Source organism: Lipotes vexillifer, unplaced genomic scaffold (genome assembly GCF_000442215.2).
Source record: "Lipotes vexillifer unplaced genomic scaffold, Lipotes_vexillifer_v1.1 scaffold619, whole genome shotgun sequence".
NCBI lineage: Eukaryota > Metazoa > Chordata > Mammalia > Artiodactyla > Lipotidae > Lipotes > Lipotes vexillifer.
Genome location: NW_006777082.1, coordinates 61,334 through 76,605, shown reverse-complemented (window position 1 = coordinate 76,605; position 15,272 = coordinate 61,334). Strand labels below are relative to the sequence as shown.

The 15,272-nt window shown below is 37.3% G+C and overlaps 1 protein-coding gene across 2 annotated transcripts in view; it reads right to left on the bottom strand.

Moving 5' to 3' along the window:
* MSR1 (macrophage scavenger receptor 1) overlaps positions 1-15,272 on the bottom strand; it is a 57,901-nt gene that overhangs the window by 23,112 nt on the left and 19,517 nt on the right. For both annotated transcript variants that reach the window (XM_007450759.1, XM_007450760.1), the window contains exons 5-7: positions 12,842-12,922; positions 9,830-9,919; positions 4,412-4,465 (exon numbers count right to left, since the gene is read on the bottom strand). In XM_007450759.1, the coding sequence (XP_007450821.1) occupies positions 4,412-4,465; positions 9,830-9,919; positions 12,842-12,922 (225 nt within the window). The remainder of the gene's footprint in view (positions 1-4,411; positions 4,466-9,829; positions 9,920-12,841; positions 12,923-15,272) is intronic.

Here is a 15,272-nt window from a genome sequence, read left to right as displayed (position 1 = left end):
TAAAATTCTAAGGAATTAAAAAATCTTGACCTACTCTGAACACCTATGGAGCCCTGTTCCTTCCCCCCATATACCTCTGCTCTATTATATAACTGCCTGTTTCCATGTCTATGTCTTCCTGGGACAATTAGTTCAGGAAGTCCAGGGACAATAGCTACCTTATAAGCAGTTTAGTCCAGCTCCAGGAGGTACAAAATAAACATATGCTGAATGAACAAATGGATTCTTTTAGGGCATCCCTATCTCTGGCTGAGACTGGTATTTTTGAGGGTAAAGAATGCACATATAATCAGTATCCATGAGATTTCTCCTGGAACCCAATGGGTTCAGGAGACACTAGATGAGTGGGTGGCAGAGGGCTCCTGGCCTAGCTCTGAGGAAGGTAGGAACAGCCCGCCAGTCAGTACATGGGAGGCGTCCCAGCTCAAGACGCTGGTGAGGGTGGGGTGCTGGAGTGGGTAGAGGTATGAGCAAGGGAGCAGAGACCCAAACAGTACCAAGGACCAGGAGAGGAAGGCATGCGGAAGCCAGGCACCATTCGGGAACCAAGGTTGTTTGGAGGAGCCACAAAGGGATCTTGGAATCAGTTGTGCTGTGACTTGTCTAGAGGTGAAGGTCCTTTTAGTGAGATGGTAGCACAGGGTGTCCCGCCCAACCCACCTGATCTTCAAAGGGGCCTGCCCTAATATGATCAGGGAGTTATGCTGGTCCTGACACATATATAAAAGAGGAAATAAGAATGAAATTAGAACATTCTCTAACACCATACACAAAAATAAACTCAAAATGGATTAAAGACCTAAATGTAAGACTAGATACTATAAAACTCTTAGAGGAAATCACAGGGAGAACACTCTCTGACATAATTCACAGCAAGATGTGATAGATCTTTTCTGATCTATCTCCTAGAGTAATGAAAATAAAAACAAAATTAAACAAATGGGACCTAATTAAACTTAAAAGCTTTTGCACAGCAAAGGCACCCATAAACAAAATGAAAAGAAAACCCACAGAATGGGAGAAAATATTTACAAATGAAGTGACCAACAAGGGATTAATCTCCAAAATATACAAACAGCTCATGCAGCTCAATATCAAAAAAACAAACAACCCAATCAAAAAATGGGTGGAAGATCTAAATAAACATTTCTCCAAAGAGGACATACAGATGCCCAAGAGGCACATGAAAAGATGCTCAACATTGCTAATTATTAGAGAAATGCAAATCAAAACTACAATGAGGTATCACCTCACACCAGTCAGAATGGCCATCATTAAAAAATCTACAAACAATAAATGCTGGAGAGGGTGTGGAGAAAAGGGAACCCTCCTACACTGTTGGTAGGAATGTACATTTGTACAGCCACTATGGAGAACAGTATGGAGGTTCCTTTAAAAAATAAAAATAGAGCTACCATATGATCCAGCAATCCCACTCCTGGGCATATATCCAGAGAAAACCATAATTCGAAAAGATACATGTACCCCGATATTCATTGCAGCACCATTTACAATAGCCGGCACATGGAAGCAACCTAAATGTCCACCGACAGAGGAATGGATAAAGAAGGTGTGGTATATATATACAATAAAATATTAGTCAGCCATAAAAAAGAATGAAATAATGCCATTTGCAGTGACATGGACTGACCTAGAGATTGTCATACTGAGTGAATTAAGTCAGACAGAGAAAGGCAAAGACCATATGATATCACTTATATGTGGAATCTTAAAAAATGGTACAAATGAACCTATTTACAAAACAGAAATAGAGTCAGAGATGTAGAAAACAAAGTTGTGGTTACCAAGGGGGAAGGGGGGGTATAAATTTCAAGATTGGGATTGACTTATACACACTATTATATATAAAATAGATAATGAATAATAACTTACTGTATAGCACAGGGAACTCTACTCAGTACTCTGTAATGACCTATATGGGAACAGAATCTAAAAAAGAGTGGATATATATATATGTATAAGTAGTTCACTTTGCTATACAGCAGAAACCAATACAACATTGTAAATCAACTACACTCTAATAAAAATTAATTTTCAAAAGCTGAACCAAACAAAAAATTAAAGAGGAAATCAATGATTATTTTTGTTATATTTAAATCATGCTTGAAAAATATTTTTAAAAGTACAGCAAAATAATTCAATAAACATTTTCATATACCAGAATTAATTGAATATGTGGGGAATCAGGCACTTTCACAGGGAACAAATTGGTACAACCTTTTGGGAGCCATTTGCAAGAATCCATCAAATTGTAAAATGCATGTCACCTTTGAACTATTGATTCTTACTGCTAGCAAATTCTCTATTAAAAAATATTCCCACAAGATCATGTAAAAGAGCACTGAACGTAGCATTGTTTCTTAAAGCCAAGCTAAAGCAAAGAAAAATCATCAAATGTTCATGACTAGGGAACTGAATGATACATTATGTTAATTATGGTAGTGCTATATAATGGAATAGTGTGTAGCCACTGAGAGAAAAGAGCCACATATACTGCCATAGCAGTTGATTGGCATATTAACTTAAATAAGGAGAAAACAGAGCACACTGTATAGATGTTTCTGTATTTGATTCTTTCTGCCTTTTTGAAACATTATGGAATTATATACTCTCCATGAGGGGCTGGGTACGTGGAGAGGAATCTGGAGGCTATGTACACACACAAACACATTTATACACAGAAATCTCTCTTAATACTTCCTCAAAGAAAAGCAAGCACGTAAACTTCAAAACAGCCATGAAAATATCTGTAACTGAAAATATATCTGAACGTATCTGAAAAAAAGAAATTCAAAGCATTTGATAACCTCAGGTAACAAAGTACAGTGTGGGTGTTAGATTAACAGGCTACAAAATAAACGTGTCCCTTATTTGCCAAGCTTAACCAGAGTCAAGGTTAAGAAGCTCAGAGAAAGTCTCAGGAAAAGGAGAAAAGGACAAAAAGAAGAATCAAAGATAAAGGTAGAGATAAAGATAGAAATAAACATGCAGATAGGGAAGAGTTACACAGGAGCTCAGTGAAAATAAATGGAGTGACAAGGAGAAAGGAGAAGAAATGGAATAAAAAATAAAACAGCAGATCAAAGTGATCACATCAAAGAATAAATGGACACAAAGGAGAATTTTTCCTATTGTTTCTATTATCTTAATATAATAATAACAACAATAATAATCATTGGCTAACACTAAAGCACTTTGGGGAGACACACAATACTCAGTGTTGTTCAATTTAGGGGCAAACATACATCAACAATGCAACAATTATGAAAACAACTGTAGAAAGCATCATGTGGTTACACCATACTTAAATGGCTGGCATTCACAATGGTGACCCTAAGTTGCCTAAATGTGGCATCAACACAGTGTATGAGGTAAAAATAATTATTTTTACTAAGACAGAGAAACTAGGACTGCATTTTTTAAACAATAATTACAACTGAAAACTGCTAGATTTGGGGATCCATTAAAGGATTTGCGAAAATCTGTGTAAAACAGACCCTTGATGGGTAAAGATTATGATAGCTGTGTATCACTTATTCTCTCTCTCTCTCTCTCTCTCTCTCTCTCTCTCTCTCACACACACACACACACACACACACACACACACACACACACACACACACACACACTACATGCAGCTCCAACTGGGAACACAGAGGAGGAACGCTTGGTTTCTGAGAAATCAAGTGTGGATTCCTCATTCCCTTTCAAAATCCTTTCATTATATCTGGTAGATTTGGCCCAGACACACAAACATTGACTTATGGCACTGTGACTACTGAAGGTATCTTATCTAATATTTAGTTTTCAAGATCCAATGTACAGATTCTCTACATTGGAACATGAGGTCAGCATTCCACCCACAGAGATCCCTGTTGTGAAATCTATTCTGTTGCAGTTTTGAAGGTCTGGGATATCGAATATCACTTTTCAAGTTTTTATCAAAACAAAACAAAATACACAAAAATACCCCAGCTGTCAGAGAATTAGCCTGTTCTTAGATTGTTCAAATTCCTATATGTAACATTTCAGTTATTTCAGTTAGTAGGTAGGGAGGCTGTATTGTTTCTATTCATAAGCTTGATTTTCTTTCAGCAGATTGAAATTGGCTTGAAAATTGAACAATTTTCTATGTGAAATTTTTAGAAAATTACACTCATCACAAAAACTAAATACAAATGGGTAATGAGATTTAGAGTAGTATAATTTAATCTATTTGTTTTACACCAGTTAGCACAGTTTATTTGTAGAAAGCTGTGGCTGACTTCCAGAGAATCCCCATGAATCAACACTGAAGTTCTCAACCTTTGCCTCAAGCCCAGACCACCACTATCACAAGCTTGTTTATTACAAAGGCACACACAAAAAAACCAAGAAACTATAAACTTACTTAGCATGCTTCCACTCCCTTTTTCCCCCTTCTGGCCTTTTTGTCCAGAATTTCCTTTAAAAAAAAATAAATAAATAAAAGGAAAAACACTTTTTTTAATTTAGGTAATTCACAGTGCTTGAAATAGAGACAGAGCAACACAAGGTCATCTAGAATAACAATGTATAACAACCTACGGATTTTCAGACATAATAATGTTGTTGATGATGATGATAATAATAATAGCTATCATTTTAGAAACGCTCTTATGAACTTAGCATTTTATGGGTAGGTCCTTTACATACATTATCTCAGATTACTTACCAGGACATTAAATGTTCCATTTTCCTAAAGTAGGCAAAACTGAGGTGTAAGCAGTTTGTTTGGGATTATTCACGCTCCTTTTTCTCCTCCTTCTTTGTGTCTTCCTCCCTCTCCCAGAAAGCCTGGTATCCTCCATCTCATCCCAAACATTGTTTTTCCGTTCCCATTACAATTTGTCTGTCTTGTTTTCTATTTCTTTTATGTGAAGCCTAGCAAAGATGGAGCTGTGAATGTATTTCTGGGAGTGGTGAGATCCCAATTACCTCAGTCTTGGGGGAAGCTGGGAAGGTCTGAAGGGTGTCTAAACCTCTAGATAATTACTTTTGGCTTTGAGAAACCTCATTCACATACTTTAGAGGTATGCTATAGACCCTGTGCTAATAAGGGTCAGGACCTTATATGGAAACATTGTTAAGATCCTGCTCTTTGCTAATGGGTTGCTATTTCACCTAAGGTTCCTAAAGCTATATCCAGAGGTTAAGCCCTTAGTACCAACAAGAGAATTCAACGATGACGATTGCATCTCACTAGAGGGGTGCTGTTCTCACATATCGATTCTTCTTCCAAGAGTCATCAGATATGTCTTCTAAGTAATCACCTTCTTGGCATAAATGCAGGACTGATCATAGAGCCATCTATCTCTAAGTCAAAATCTTCATTAATGTTCTTGATTTCCTCCAGCAAAATCAAGGACTGTTCTCTTTTCATCCAAGAGCTCAAAGGGCATAGTTCAAAGATCACGAGCTTTGGAATAATAACAATAATTTTAAATTCTCTTGTGTTGAATTATTTTGCTCTGCCACTTATTAGGTATGTGTCTCAGAACAAGTCTTTAAACCTTTCTGAGCTGAAGTTTATTCTTCCTTCAAATGAAAAAATAGTACCCTCCATTGCAAACTTGCCTTGAAAATTAGGAACAATGTTTATAAAGGGCCTTGCTCTTAAGAGATGCATGTAAGAGATGGTAGCTCTTATTTGTTTTACAACATCAACTAGCTAATCTTATTTTCAGTGAATGAGAGGATTTTTTTCATTTAATTTCACTTTTTTATGGCACAATTATTTTACATTTTATTTTGCAGTTTTAATCATTATTTTGTTGTTTTTTTTTGGTCTGTTTCTCTAGCTTACTTTGCCTCATCCATGTTTTGTTTTTGAACACTTGTCCTTATTCACCTCTTACAAAAGAATTTTTTGATCTCCAATTTACCAGATTAAAAAAAATACAAAATAACGTGTGATGAGTAACATGAAAATTGAGTTTTAGCACTTAAAAATTGAAGCTATTTCCAATTAAAATTTTATTTTGAAATGCCAACCATTCCTTATCACGGTATAATAGTCTCTAATTGCTTTGCATATATGATTACACTGTACATCATTAAGTTCATTTTTTAATTGTGATTCAGTCATTTCAGGTAATATTAAATTGACAAGAATCATTAATTTAGCACAAAGTCTAATCTTTTCTTTTTTTTTTTTTGACTATAGGCTTTTATAAGATATAATATCAAAGTTTTAGATTTCCTCAAGAGGAAAAATCTAAGATATTAAACAAAAATTGGGGGAGGGGGGTTAAAATGGTGTAACTGATCAGTTCTAATTCTTTTCAGAGAAGATAATATAATAAACAAGCTTAATTTTATCATTCTAGTGTTATTTTCTGAATTAGAAAATAATTGTAAAATTACTCTGGGAAGTCTTTTCATGTTGTAGTTTGTCTTGGGTATTTTATTTTTTAAATAAATTTATTTATTTATTCTTTGGCTGAGTTGGGTCTTTGTTGCTGCAAGCGGGCTTCCTCTAGTTGCGGCGAGCGGGGTCTACTCTTCGTTGTGGTACGTGGGCTTCTCATTGTGGTGGCTTCTCTTGTTGCGGTGCATGGGCTCTAGGCATGCGGGCTTCAGTAGTTGTGGCACGTGGGCTCGGTAGTTGTGGCTCTCGGGCTCTAGAGCACAGGCTCAGTAGTTGTGGTGCACGGGCTTAGTTGCTCCATAGCATGTGGGATCTTCCCGGACCAGGGCTTGAACCTGTGTCCCCTGCATTGGCAGGCGGATTCTTAACCACTGCGCCACCAGGGAAGTCCCTGTCTTAGGTATTTTAACCATACCTTGATCTCTCTTCAAGCCAGAGAGCTGAACAAATGACCCACTTTTCTTCTTATTAAAAAAAAAAAAAAATGTTTTACGTCATTTTAGCATGATTCAGAGATTTCCTCACAGACGACACTTGGAAATCTTCTCTCACACTTGAACACATTAAAAACATCCTTTCTAGAGAACAGGGATTCCTCCCTCCTTTATAATGACACCTTAGGCTAAAAACGAGCCCAAGGGCTTTGTCAAAACCTGGAGTTAACCACCTCCTGTCAGATATGTCACTCTTCTGTCAAAAATAAAGAACTAATATTTCTTAAAGCCACTGAAAAGTATGAAGTAGATGGTATGTAATATACCGCCACTCTAACTTTAAATATCAATATAAGAGGAGGTATTTTCAATAGCATCATTGTGACTTCAAGCATTTTCAGAGCCCCTGCCATGAGCTAGGGACTTGGTTCCTCATTTTCACACACAGGCACACTTAGCCCAGCCCAACTCTTTTCACCTACTTCAATTCAGATGTGACATCTTCCCTCCTCTGCCTAATGCTTTTTTCTATTTCCTGAATTCTTCACCTTCAACCTTGTTAACCTTCCACAATCTTTTTAACCCTTCTTTCCTCTATATCTTCAAAAACTTCTCTATTTTACCTTGCTGTCAGCATTTAAATAGTATTCAAATTCACTTTCAAAATAAAAACAAAATCAAATGAAAAAAACGATCTCTTCCTCCCCCTCTGAAGAGCCAGACTGCTCTACCCCACTGTCTACAAGCCTCATCACCAGGCACCCCTGGGCATTCCCCAATCTGGCTTCTACCCCACTCCACCCAGCCCCACCAAAACCGCTCTCAATAAAGGCAACATCCTCACAGCAACAAATGGAAAGAGCTTTCTGTAGACTGCATCTCACTTGACCAACTTTTGAAACTCCTTTGGTTTTTTTTCACACCACCTTCTCTGGGTTTTCGTCCTCACTCTGGCTGCTTTGCTCTTTCTGCTCAGTCTGTACATCTGGAACCACTCAAGGCTTTATCCTAGGCCCTTTCTCTTCTCACTGTTGCCTACCCATAAAATATTACTAAAATCAATGATTATTAAAATTCATTGACTTCAGTGAACATTTGTATGAGCATAGCTACAACTTTGTCTTTCTACCTCTGGCTTCCCCTCTGAGTTCCAAACCCATATATTCGACTATAAATATCTCCATGAATGGCACAGAGTGTTCAATAGCTGTTGGTCAAATAAATAAAGGAATTTGTTGTGGTCTATAATTTTAGACATTCCTAAGAAAGACCATAACTCACCCTTAGAATCAGACTTTGAATGGACTCCAAGAGTCTAACTGGAGAGAAGCACATTATTTACATTGCTGGAAAACCTAGTTCATTTAATGAGGTTCTATTCAGAGTACTCTAGGGATTTTGAAGATACGTAAGGTTACACTTCAATTAAATCCTCTGAGCTCTCTGCAGTAAATCTGTCAGATGGTAAATGCTCTATAGATCTGCCATGGATCAAGAAGAAAGTCTTCCCCTTCTTTTCTTCTATTTGTATACTTTATCAGTTAAGGACTGCGTCTTATTTCCTCCTCATTTTCCTGTACCAAGCACTGTCCCTTGTATATATATATTGAGTACTTAATACATGTGGAAGGAAGAGGGCAGGGTGGGGAAGAAAAGGAGAGTAGGAGAGAAAACAGAAAATAAATAGGGCTGCTCTTTCTTAATCTTTTTGCTTTGAAATCACTTTGCTTTGATATCACTCAGATAGTCCAGGCTGTGTCATTAATTAGAAAATGACAATTAGTAGATTTTATTTCTAATTTTATTACCCTCTTTGGACTCTTGTAGAGGAGGAATGCATTCACTGTTTTAATCTACAGTAATAACTAAACTAGTACCAGGCACTGCTGCTCATATTTCTACCAAATTTGAGTCTTTTAATAAGGAAGTGATATCCGGAGAATATCTTTTGTCAAGGGATTTATTACCTCTACCCCTGCTTTCATTTTTACAGTCTCTCTTTCTCCAGTTTTCTTCACCTGAAGATGTGGTTCTCAAAAGGTGGTCCCTGATCAGCATCATCACTGTCACCTGGAAACTTGTGAGGGGTAAACATTCCCCAGGGAGCCCAATCCCTAACCTATTGTATCAGAAAGTCCTCCGGAGGTGGAGCCCAGTAAGCTGTTTTAACAGGCCCTACAGGTAATTCTAATGTCTGCTCAAGTTTGAGAACCACAGATGTAAAGAAATTCTGTGCATCTTTAGGCCAGCTCTAACATGACTTTCTTTGTAACATCTTGTCTTGCTGTACAGAGTTAATCACTCTACTTTCTACTTCCACAGCTTCCAGCTTCCATTACTTTTGTCCCACTTTACAAATGTTTTATTACTTACCACTTGGTAATACAGCTAATTGGTTCTGCATTTTTCTGTCCCCTGCTCTCTTCTAAAATTTCTGTGTACAGTTCACAATTCAAGCTTAGGCTAGCGGCATAAGGAGTAGAAATAATATCATCATGTATGTAAATTGTAAAGGGCCCGAACATGGTGATTATTAAGTACTAATATACAGTAGCAGGCAGCTTATCTTGTAAAGGATAGGATTTCAGGTCTGCCTGTATTTTGCTAACTGTAACTTAACAGGGTTTGGCGGTTTTGGTTAAAGGGGTGTTAATACTTTGCTTGTTTGTTTTTCTCTACCAGTCTTTCCACTCTCTTTATTCTAAGATAGATACCATTCTTCATGGTGATTTATAGTGGTGTGGAGTTGACAGATGCTCTGTTTTGATTTTATATGGAACTGTTTTCCTTCTGGACATAGAAACTTTCCTCAGGTGGACAGAAATCAGTTTCAAAATGTTTCAGATCAGAAAATAAACTGCATGGGAGTGCTGCTTTTCATACTATGATGACCATTGTTTTTGTTATCTAAGAAGTTGAAAGGAATATATATGATCTGGTGTTTATTTTACATATTCTGTGAAGAAAATATGCATTATCATAATACCTGGCCTCCCGGTCTTCCCCGCTGATCCTGGGAATCCTCGACTTCCAGGAAAACCAATGGATCCCCGATCACCTTTAAGACCTGGAGGACCTATATGGTAAATGAAGAAAAAAAAAAAACCCAAAACAGTGGTAATAATTCATTTTGCATAAAGATTTGAGAGAATAATGAAACAATCTAATTTCACTAATGGATATGAAGGAGGTGAATCTCCAAATGGAGGAACAATGTCTTTCCTAAAATTTCATGTGTAAAAATTGATAGATAACAGTAACAGTAAGTAGAAACATTAGTGCATTTAGTACACTGTAGATATTCAATATGTAACAGATTGTCACTACAAATAAAAACACACAAGAAAAAAAAATCTTAGAGTTTTAAATGGAAGCCTTATATAGTCTAATCAGGAATCTTCAAATGGCAGAATTTTGCTATAGCTGAAATGATAACTTTGAAATGTAAGCTAGAAGTTGGACTTTTAAGATTTGTCCCAGAAAAATCACAAGTCAAGCAATGAGAAGTATCAAAGAATACTTATTAAAAAAATACTGAGGCCCTAGTGCAGGAATATATTACTCTATCTCTCATGCTCTTGTTTTTACATACTCCATTGTAATCCCAAACAATAATGTAGCCATATGTGTGTGTGTGTGTGTGTGTGTGTGTGTGTGTGTCCCAGGCACAGGGAAAGTATTCAGTAAACATTTTTTTTAAAGTAAAAGGTCGTAGGTAATTCTCCTTGGCATGCTTCCAAAGAAATGGCATGCTGAAATGAATTTCTATTATACTATTTTGAGATAAAGCACAGTTTAACATAATACCCACCCCAGTATATGAGTAACAATTGTAATATATTTAATGTACTGATTATTTAATACTACTAAGCACTTATATCTTCTCAGATTTTCATATCATGGTTTTGAGTCAAGCTGAGTTTAGTGGGCTCAACTGCATGTATAGGTATTTTTTGTTTGTTTTTGTTTTGTTTTGTTGGTACAGGGTTTCTTTTGTCTTTTCTTTAAACACTCCCATTGTAATATTTATTTTTTTATTTGTTTGGCTACACCAGGTCTTAGTTGCGGCACATGGGATCTTTTAGTTGTGGCCTGTGAGATCTTTAGTTGAGGCACGTGAACTCTTAGTTGCAGGATGTGGGATCTAGTTCCGTGACCAGTGATCAAACCTGGGCCCCCTGCATTGGGAGCACGGAGTCTTAGCCACTGGACCACCAGGGAAGTCCCTATAGGTGGAATTTTAGTAAACCTGCTTAAATCAGGAAGTAGAATTATCAAGACAGTCCATCATATACTTTTAACTTCCTGGTTCCCTACCAAACATGGGGCAAATAGGCAATCTGGCAAAGAACAAAACAGATTGCAGCGATCAGGTAGGAAAGATGCCTCGTAACTTGAATATTTTTGCGGCAGTGCACCAAATCAAAGGGCAACCTAAAAATCTAAGAGTCAATTTATCACTCCAACAGTGAAATCTACCTCTCTTTTTTGAGGGCCAGATAATGCCTATTTGTGTATATGAGCAATACCAACAGCAGCAAACTAAAACCTCACTTAAAGAATCAAAGCAGCTTTGCAACGGTATCTGTCTATGGTGGTAACAAAAGCTGAAACTTTTAAATCCCTCTTTCTATTTGATTCCGAAACAGCTACAAAAGGTGTTCCCAAGATGAAGCTTTGGAAGGCAAGTTGTAGCCCAGACTGAAATTTTATGGTTGAGTTATAAAGCTTTGATAATTGCAATTTGTAATGGAGGAGTTGACAGACCTTTGACAATAGCCGCTCTGACAGATAATATAACACTGGTTACTTCCCCTGCTTATGACATTAATGCACCATTGCTAAGATCTGCTGGGTGCCAGTCAAGTAGAAAGACTTTTCTGAACAAAGAATCTTACCTGGTATTACTTTCAAAGGCAAACCAACAATTTATATATATATATAGAGAGAGAGAGAATTCTAAAAGCTTTTTTTCTTTTTAAGGTAAACTTTATATATTGGCTTTTTAAGCACTATGATGTAAAGGGCTGGCATGTGTCAAATTCATGCTTTTCATTTTTAAAAATTGTTTTTCTGATGTAACCTGGGCTCGTTGATACATTGATCAGAAAGAAGAACAGTTTATATAATCAAAACACAGAAAAATAAGATCAAGTCTCTGGTATTTAGACATTTCTTTGGCCTCAGAAACTATTCTAGTTATCATTAGATGGAGCAGTATACTCCCCACCTTCAAAAAGCATGCAGGTATTTGATTTCTAGCCATGAATAACATGATGATCATGTTACTGTTATTATCTTTATTTTTTGAAAGCAAAGAAAGTTCATGCTCTTTCTCTTTTTCTGTCTTCTATTATTGTCTTTCAAAATATTGCTTTCAAGATTACAGAAGAAAATAATTTGGAACAATTTTGCTCTAAGTAAGATACAGAGAGTGGCTGACAGCAAAGGGAAAAGTCATCTGTATTCTAGTCAGTATTTCATTGAGATTGCATAGGTTTAAGCAGATAAATTCCAGTTAAGGACTATATAAGGAGTATAATCCAATTTGCCTTTGATTTACATTAGTTGTTGTTGTTGTTGTTTTTTGTATCTTAAAAACCAGATAACCTCCAAATATATTCAATGTGAAGATGGTTTTCATATTTTCCTTCACATGTGACCTAAAACTAGGTCGGCCAAATACTGTTTGCAGTCAGTGATATGGACAGCACTCTCTAGACTTATGAACAACCCCATGTTGTTAAAGCACTTAACTTTCTTTAAAAATCAAGAGTCACTGCTTACCATTCAGAACATGATAGTGATTAGGCTACCAAAACATTTGATATCCCCTCAACACACACAAACATACACATGCAGATACACACACACACACACACACACACACACACACACACGCCACACAGAGAACCAGTCAAATAACTGATTTCCCCTACACACATACACAGATGTACATTACCTAGCCCCGCAGTATATGATGGAGTAGTTACCGTACCTACTGGACCTGGAGTGCCTCGTGGACCAACTTCTCCAGTGGGACCTCTATCTCCTTTTTCACCTGGAGGTCCAGGAGGACCTTTAAAAAATAAATGACAATTACTGATCATAGGCTTAAAGCATAGGTAAAATAGATTTGTCATTTGTCAAGACAGTTACATAGGTAAATCCACAGCCTTTTATTTGTTACACAATTACACTGAATGAATGAGAATAACCTTCCTGAATGGAAGCATACCCTGCTACTGAGTAGTGCAATGAGATAGCTCTAAATTAGACAACCTAATTATGGACTAAATATTTCGGTGTGCCAAGCAGTGTTCTAGGTTCTCAGATCCTGGGGGCAGAGAAAGACAGTGAGTCAATGATGGCACAAATCCACATTAGTATTGTGTACCTACTGAGTATGAAACCCAGTGCCCCTAAAACTGAGCTCCCTTGCCAAGTTTATGATTAACCTCTCTATCCAAAATTTTATTCCCCTTCTTGTCCTACCCCTGCTCCCCTCAGGACTGAGGAATATCAAAGAAAAGGGGGATTGAAACCAAGCAGGACCCTGCAGGGCCTTCCTGGGTACAAAACCCCTCCAGGCCCCCTGTTTCTTGTTTGCAGAAAAAAGGCTTTAGTTTCCTAGGCCTTCCCTGAGCCCCAAAGAGCAGGCACAAGGAGTTAACAATGAGAGAAGTGAGGGGATGCAGAAACAAAGGAGAAGCAGTCAAGCAAGGTAGCTAGAATGATAGTTCGGAGTCCTAGTTCCTCCTCAGTGGATATACATAACAGTCTGACACATACCTTCGAGTTGATCTGTAGAAACTAAGCCCTTCACCCATGTGGAGGATGGTGACTACGTGCTGACCACTAGTATGTAGACCCCACACTGGTTGGAACCAGAAGGTTGATGATTAAGTTTCTGGGAACATCACCCTGTTACCTCACCACCAGGCAGATTTCACTATATTAATTTAGATGCTCTGTGGAAAATGTATAAGTCGAGTCATGTGGGATACCCTCAAGGGAAACAAAAATCCACACAAAGTAGACAACCAAAAACCCTATCATTGAAAAATGATACCCTCGGGTATTAGAAAAATGCAGATCAGCAAGAGGAGCAGTGGTTGAAAAGACTTAATTGAGGAGGTAGGATGTGAAGGGGATTTTGAAGAATGGGTAGAATGAGAAGAAAGAGAATGCTGGGTAAGTGGGAGAGATGTGGGGAAAGGCAGGAAAGTGAAAATGAGTAAAGGAATAACTTTTCAAGTAAAATATTAGGTAGAATCCCTAGACAGATATAGACATTATAAAATAAGTTGGAGAGGTTGCAGGGAAAATTTTGACTACCTGGCATGGCAATTAGCAAGGTGGCCCCCTAGTACTGAGTTTGATCAACACTGATTTAGTCATTTGAATTTTCTGTGCCCAGCAAAACAGATATCTAGTGATCACCTCTTTAGAATGATGGTACTGAGTATGTCCCTCTTCTACATGGAGTGCCAGAGGACAAGTGTTATTCCTTTCCTTTAAAGCAGAACACTTAGCAATTTCTTCTCAATTCCAAAAGGAAGAAATGAATCTGGACATACCATAGAATAATCAAATAGTGGTGTTTTAAAAGAGTCATTTTCAATTTCCATGGTTCAGGGATAGCAAGGATCACACACAACTATGTTTAGCATCACTGGTTAGAGAGAACGTGTTTATAAATTTTAATCAGGTGGGGAGATACGATACTTGAAAAATTCTAAGAAGGGGCTCCATAATGATAATCTTATGAGTAAGTATATTCTGTCCATTTTCTTTGCTTCTTTTGAAATCCTTGTCCCTTGCCTCTCTCCATTTTTCTGATCTGTTTCTGATTTTTCAAGGCCCAACTTGGGTTTTAGCACCTTCCCTGGTGACTTAATTTTCCAGATATAATTGCTCTTCTCAATGGCACATCATCCATTTCCCTTCATACACACCATTGGGCTGTAAGGTTTTATTGCATTTTCATTACAATAGTAACTCTACATATTATAGGAAATATAAAAGCCTAGAAAAAATGAGGAAAATATAATACATAATTCTATCATCTTAAGAGAATAATCACTAACATTTATTATCTGTTTTTGTTGTGTATTTTTTGTTTTGTGTTTTTACATAATCATCATGCAAACTGCATACTACTGGGCATTAAGTAGTTGTAGTAACAACTAGTAAATTCTCCTAAGCTATAGCTTAATGTTGGAAACATATATTAAGGTGTCCACAAGAGATGTCATGGTTCTACGTCAATGGGAATCTACGCATCTTCTATTCCTGCAGAATGTAGTTTTTCCCAACAAAGGGGTTTTAATTCCCACAACCGTGAACACAGCTGCAGTTCATTCATCTCTGCACAGTGACAATGGAGGGGGCAAGCAGGACAGAAAGACTCAATTTACAGCTTGAAT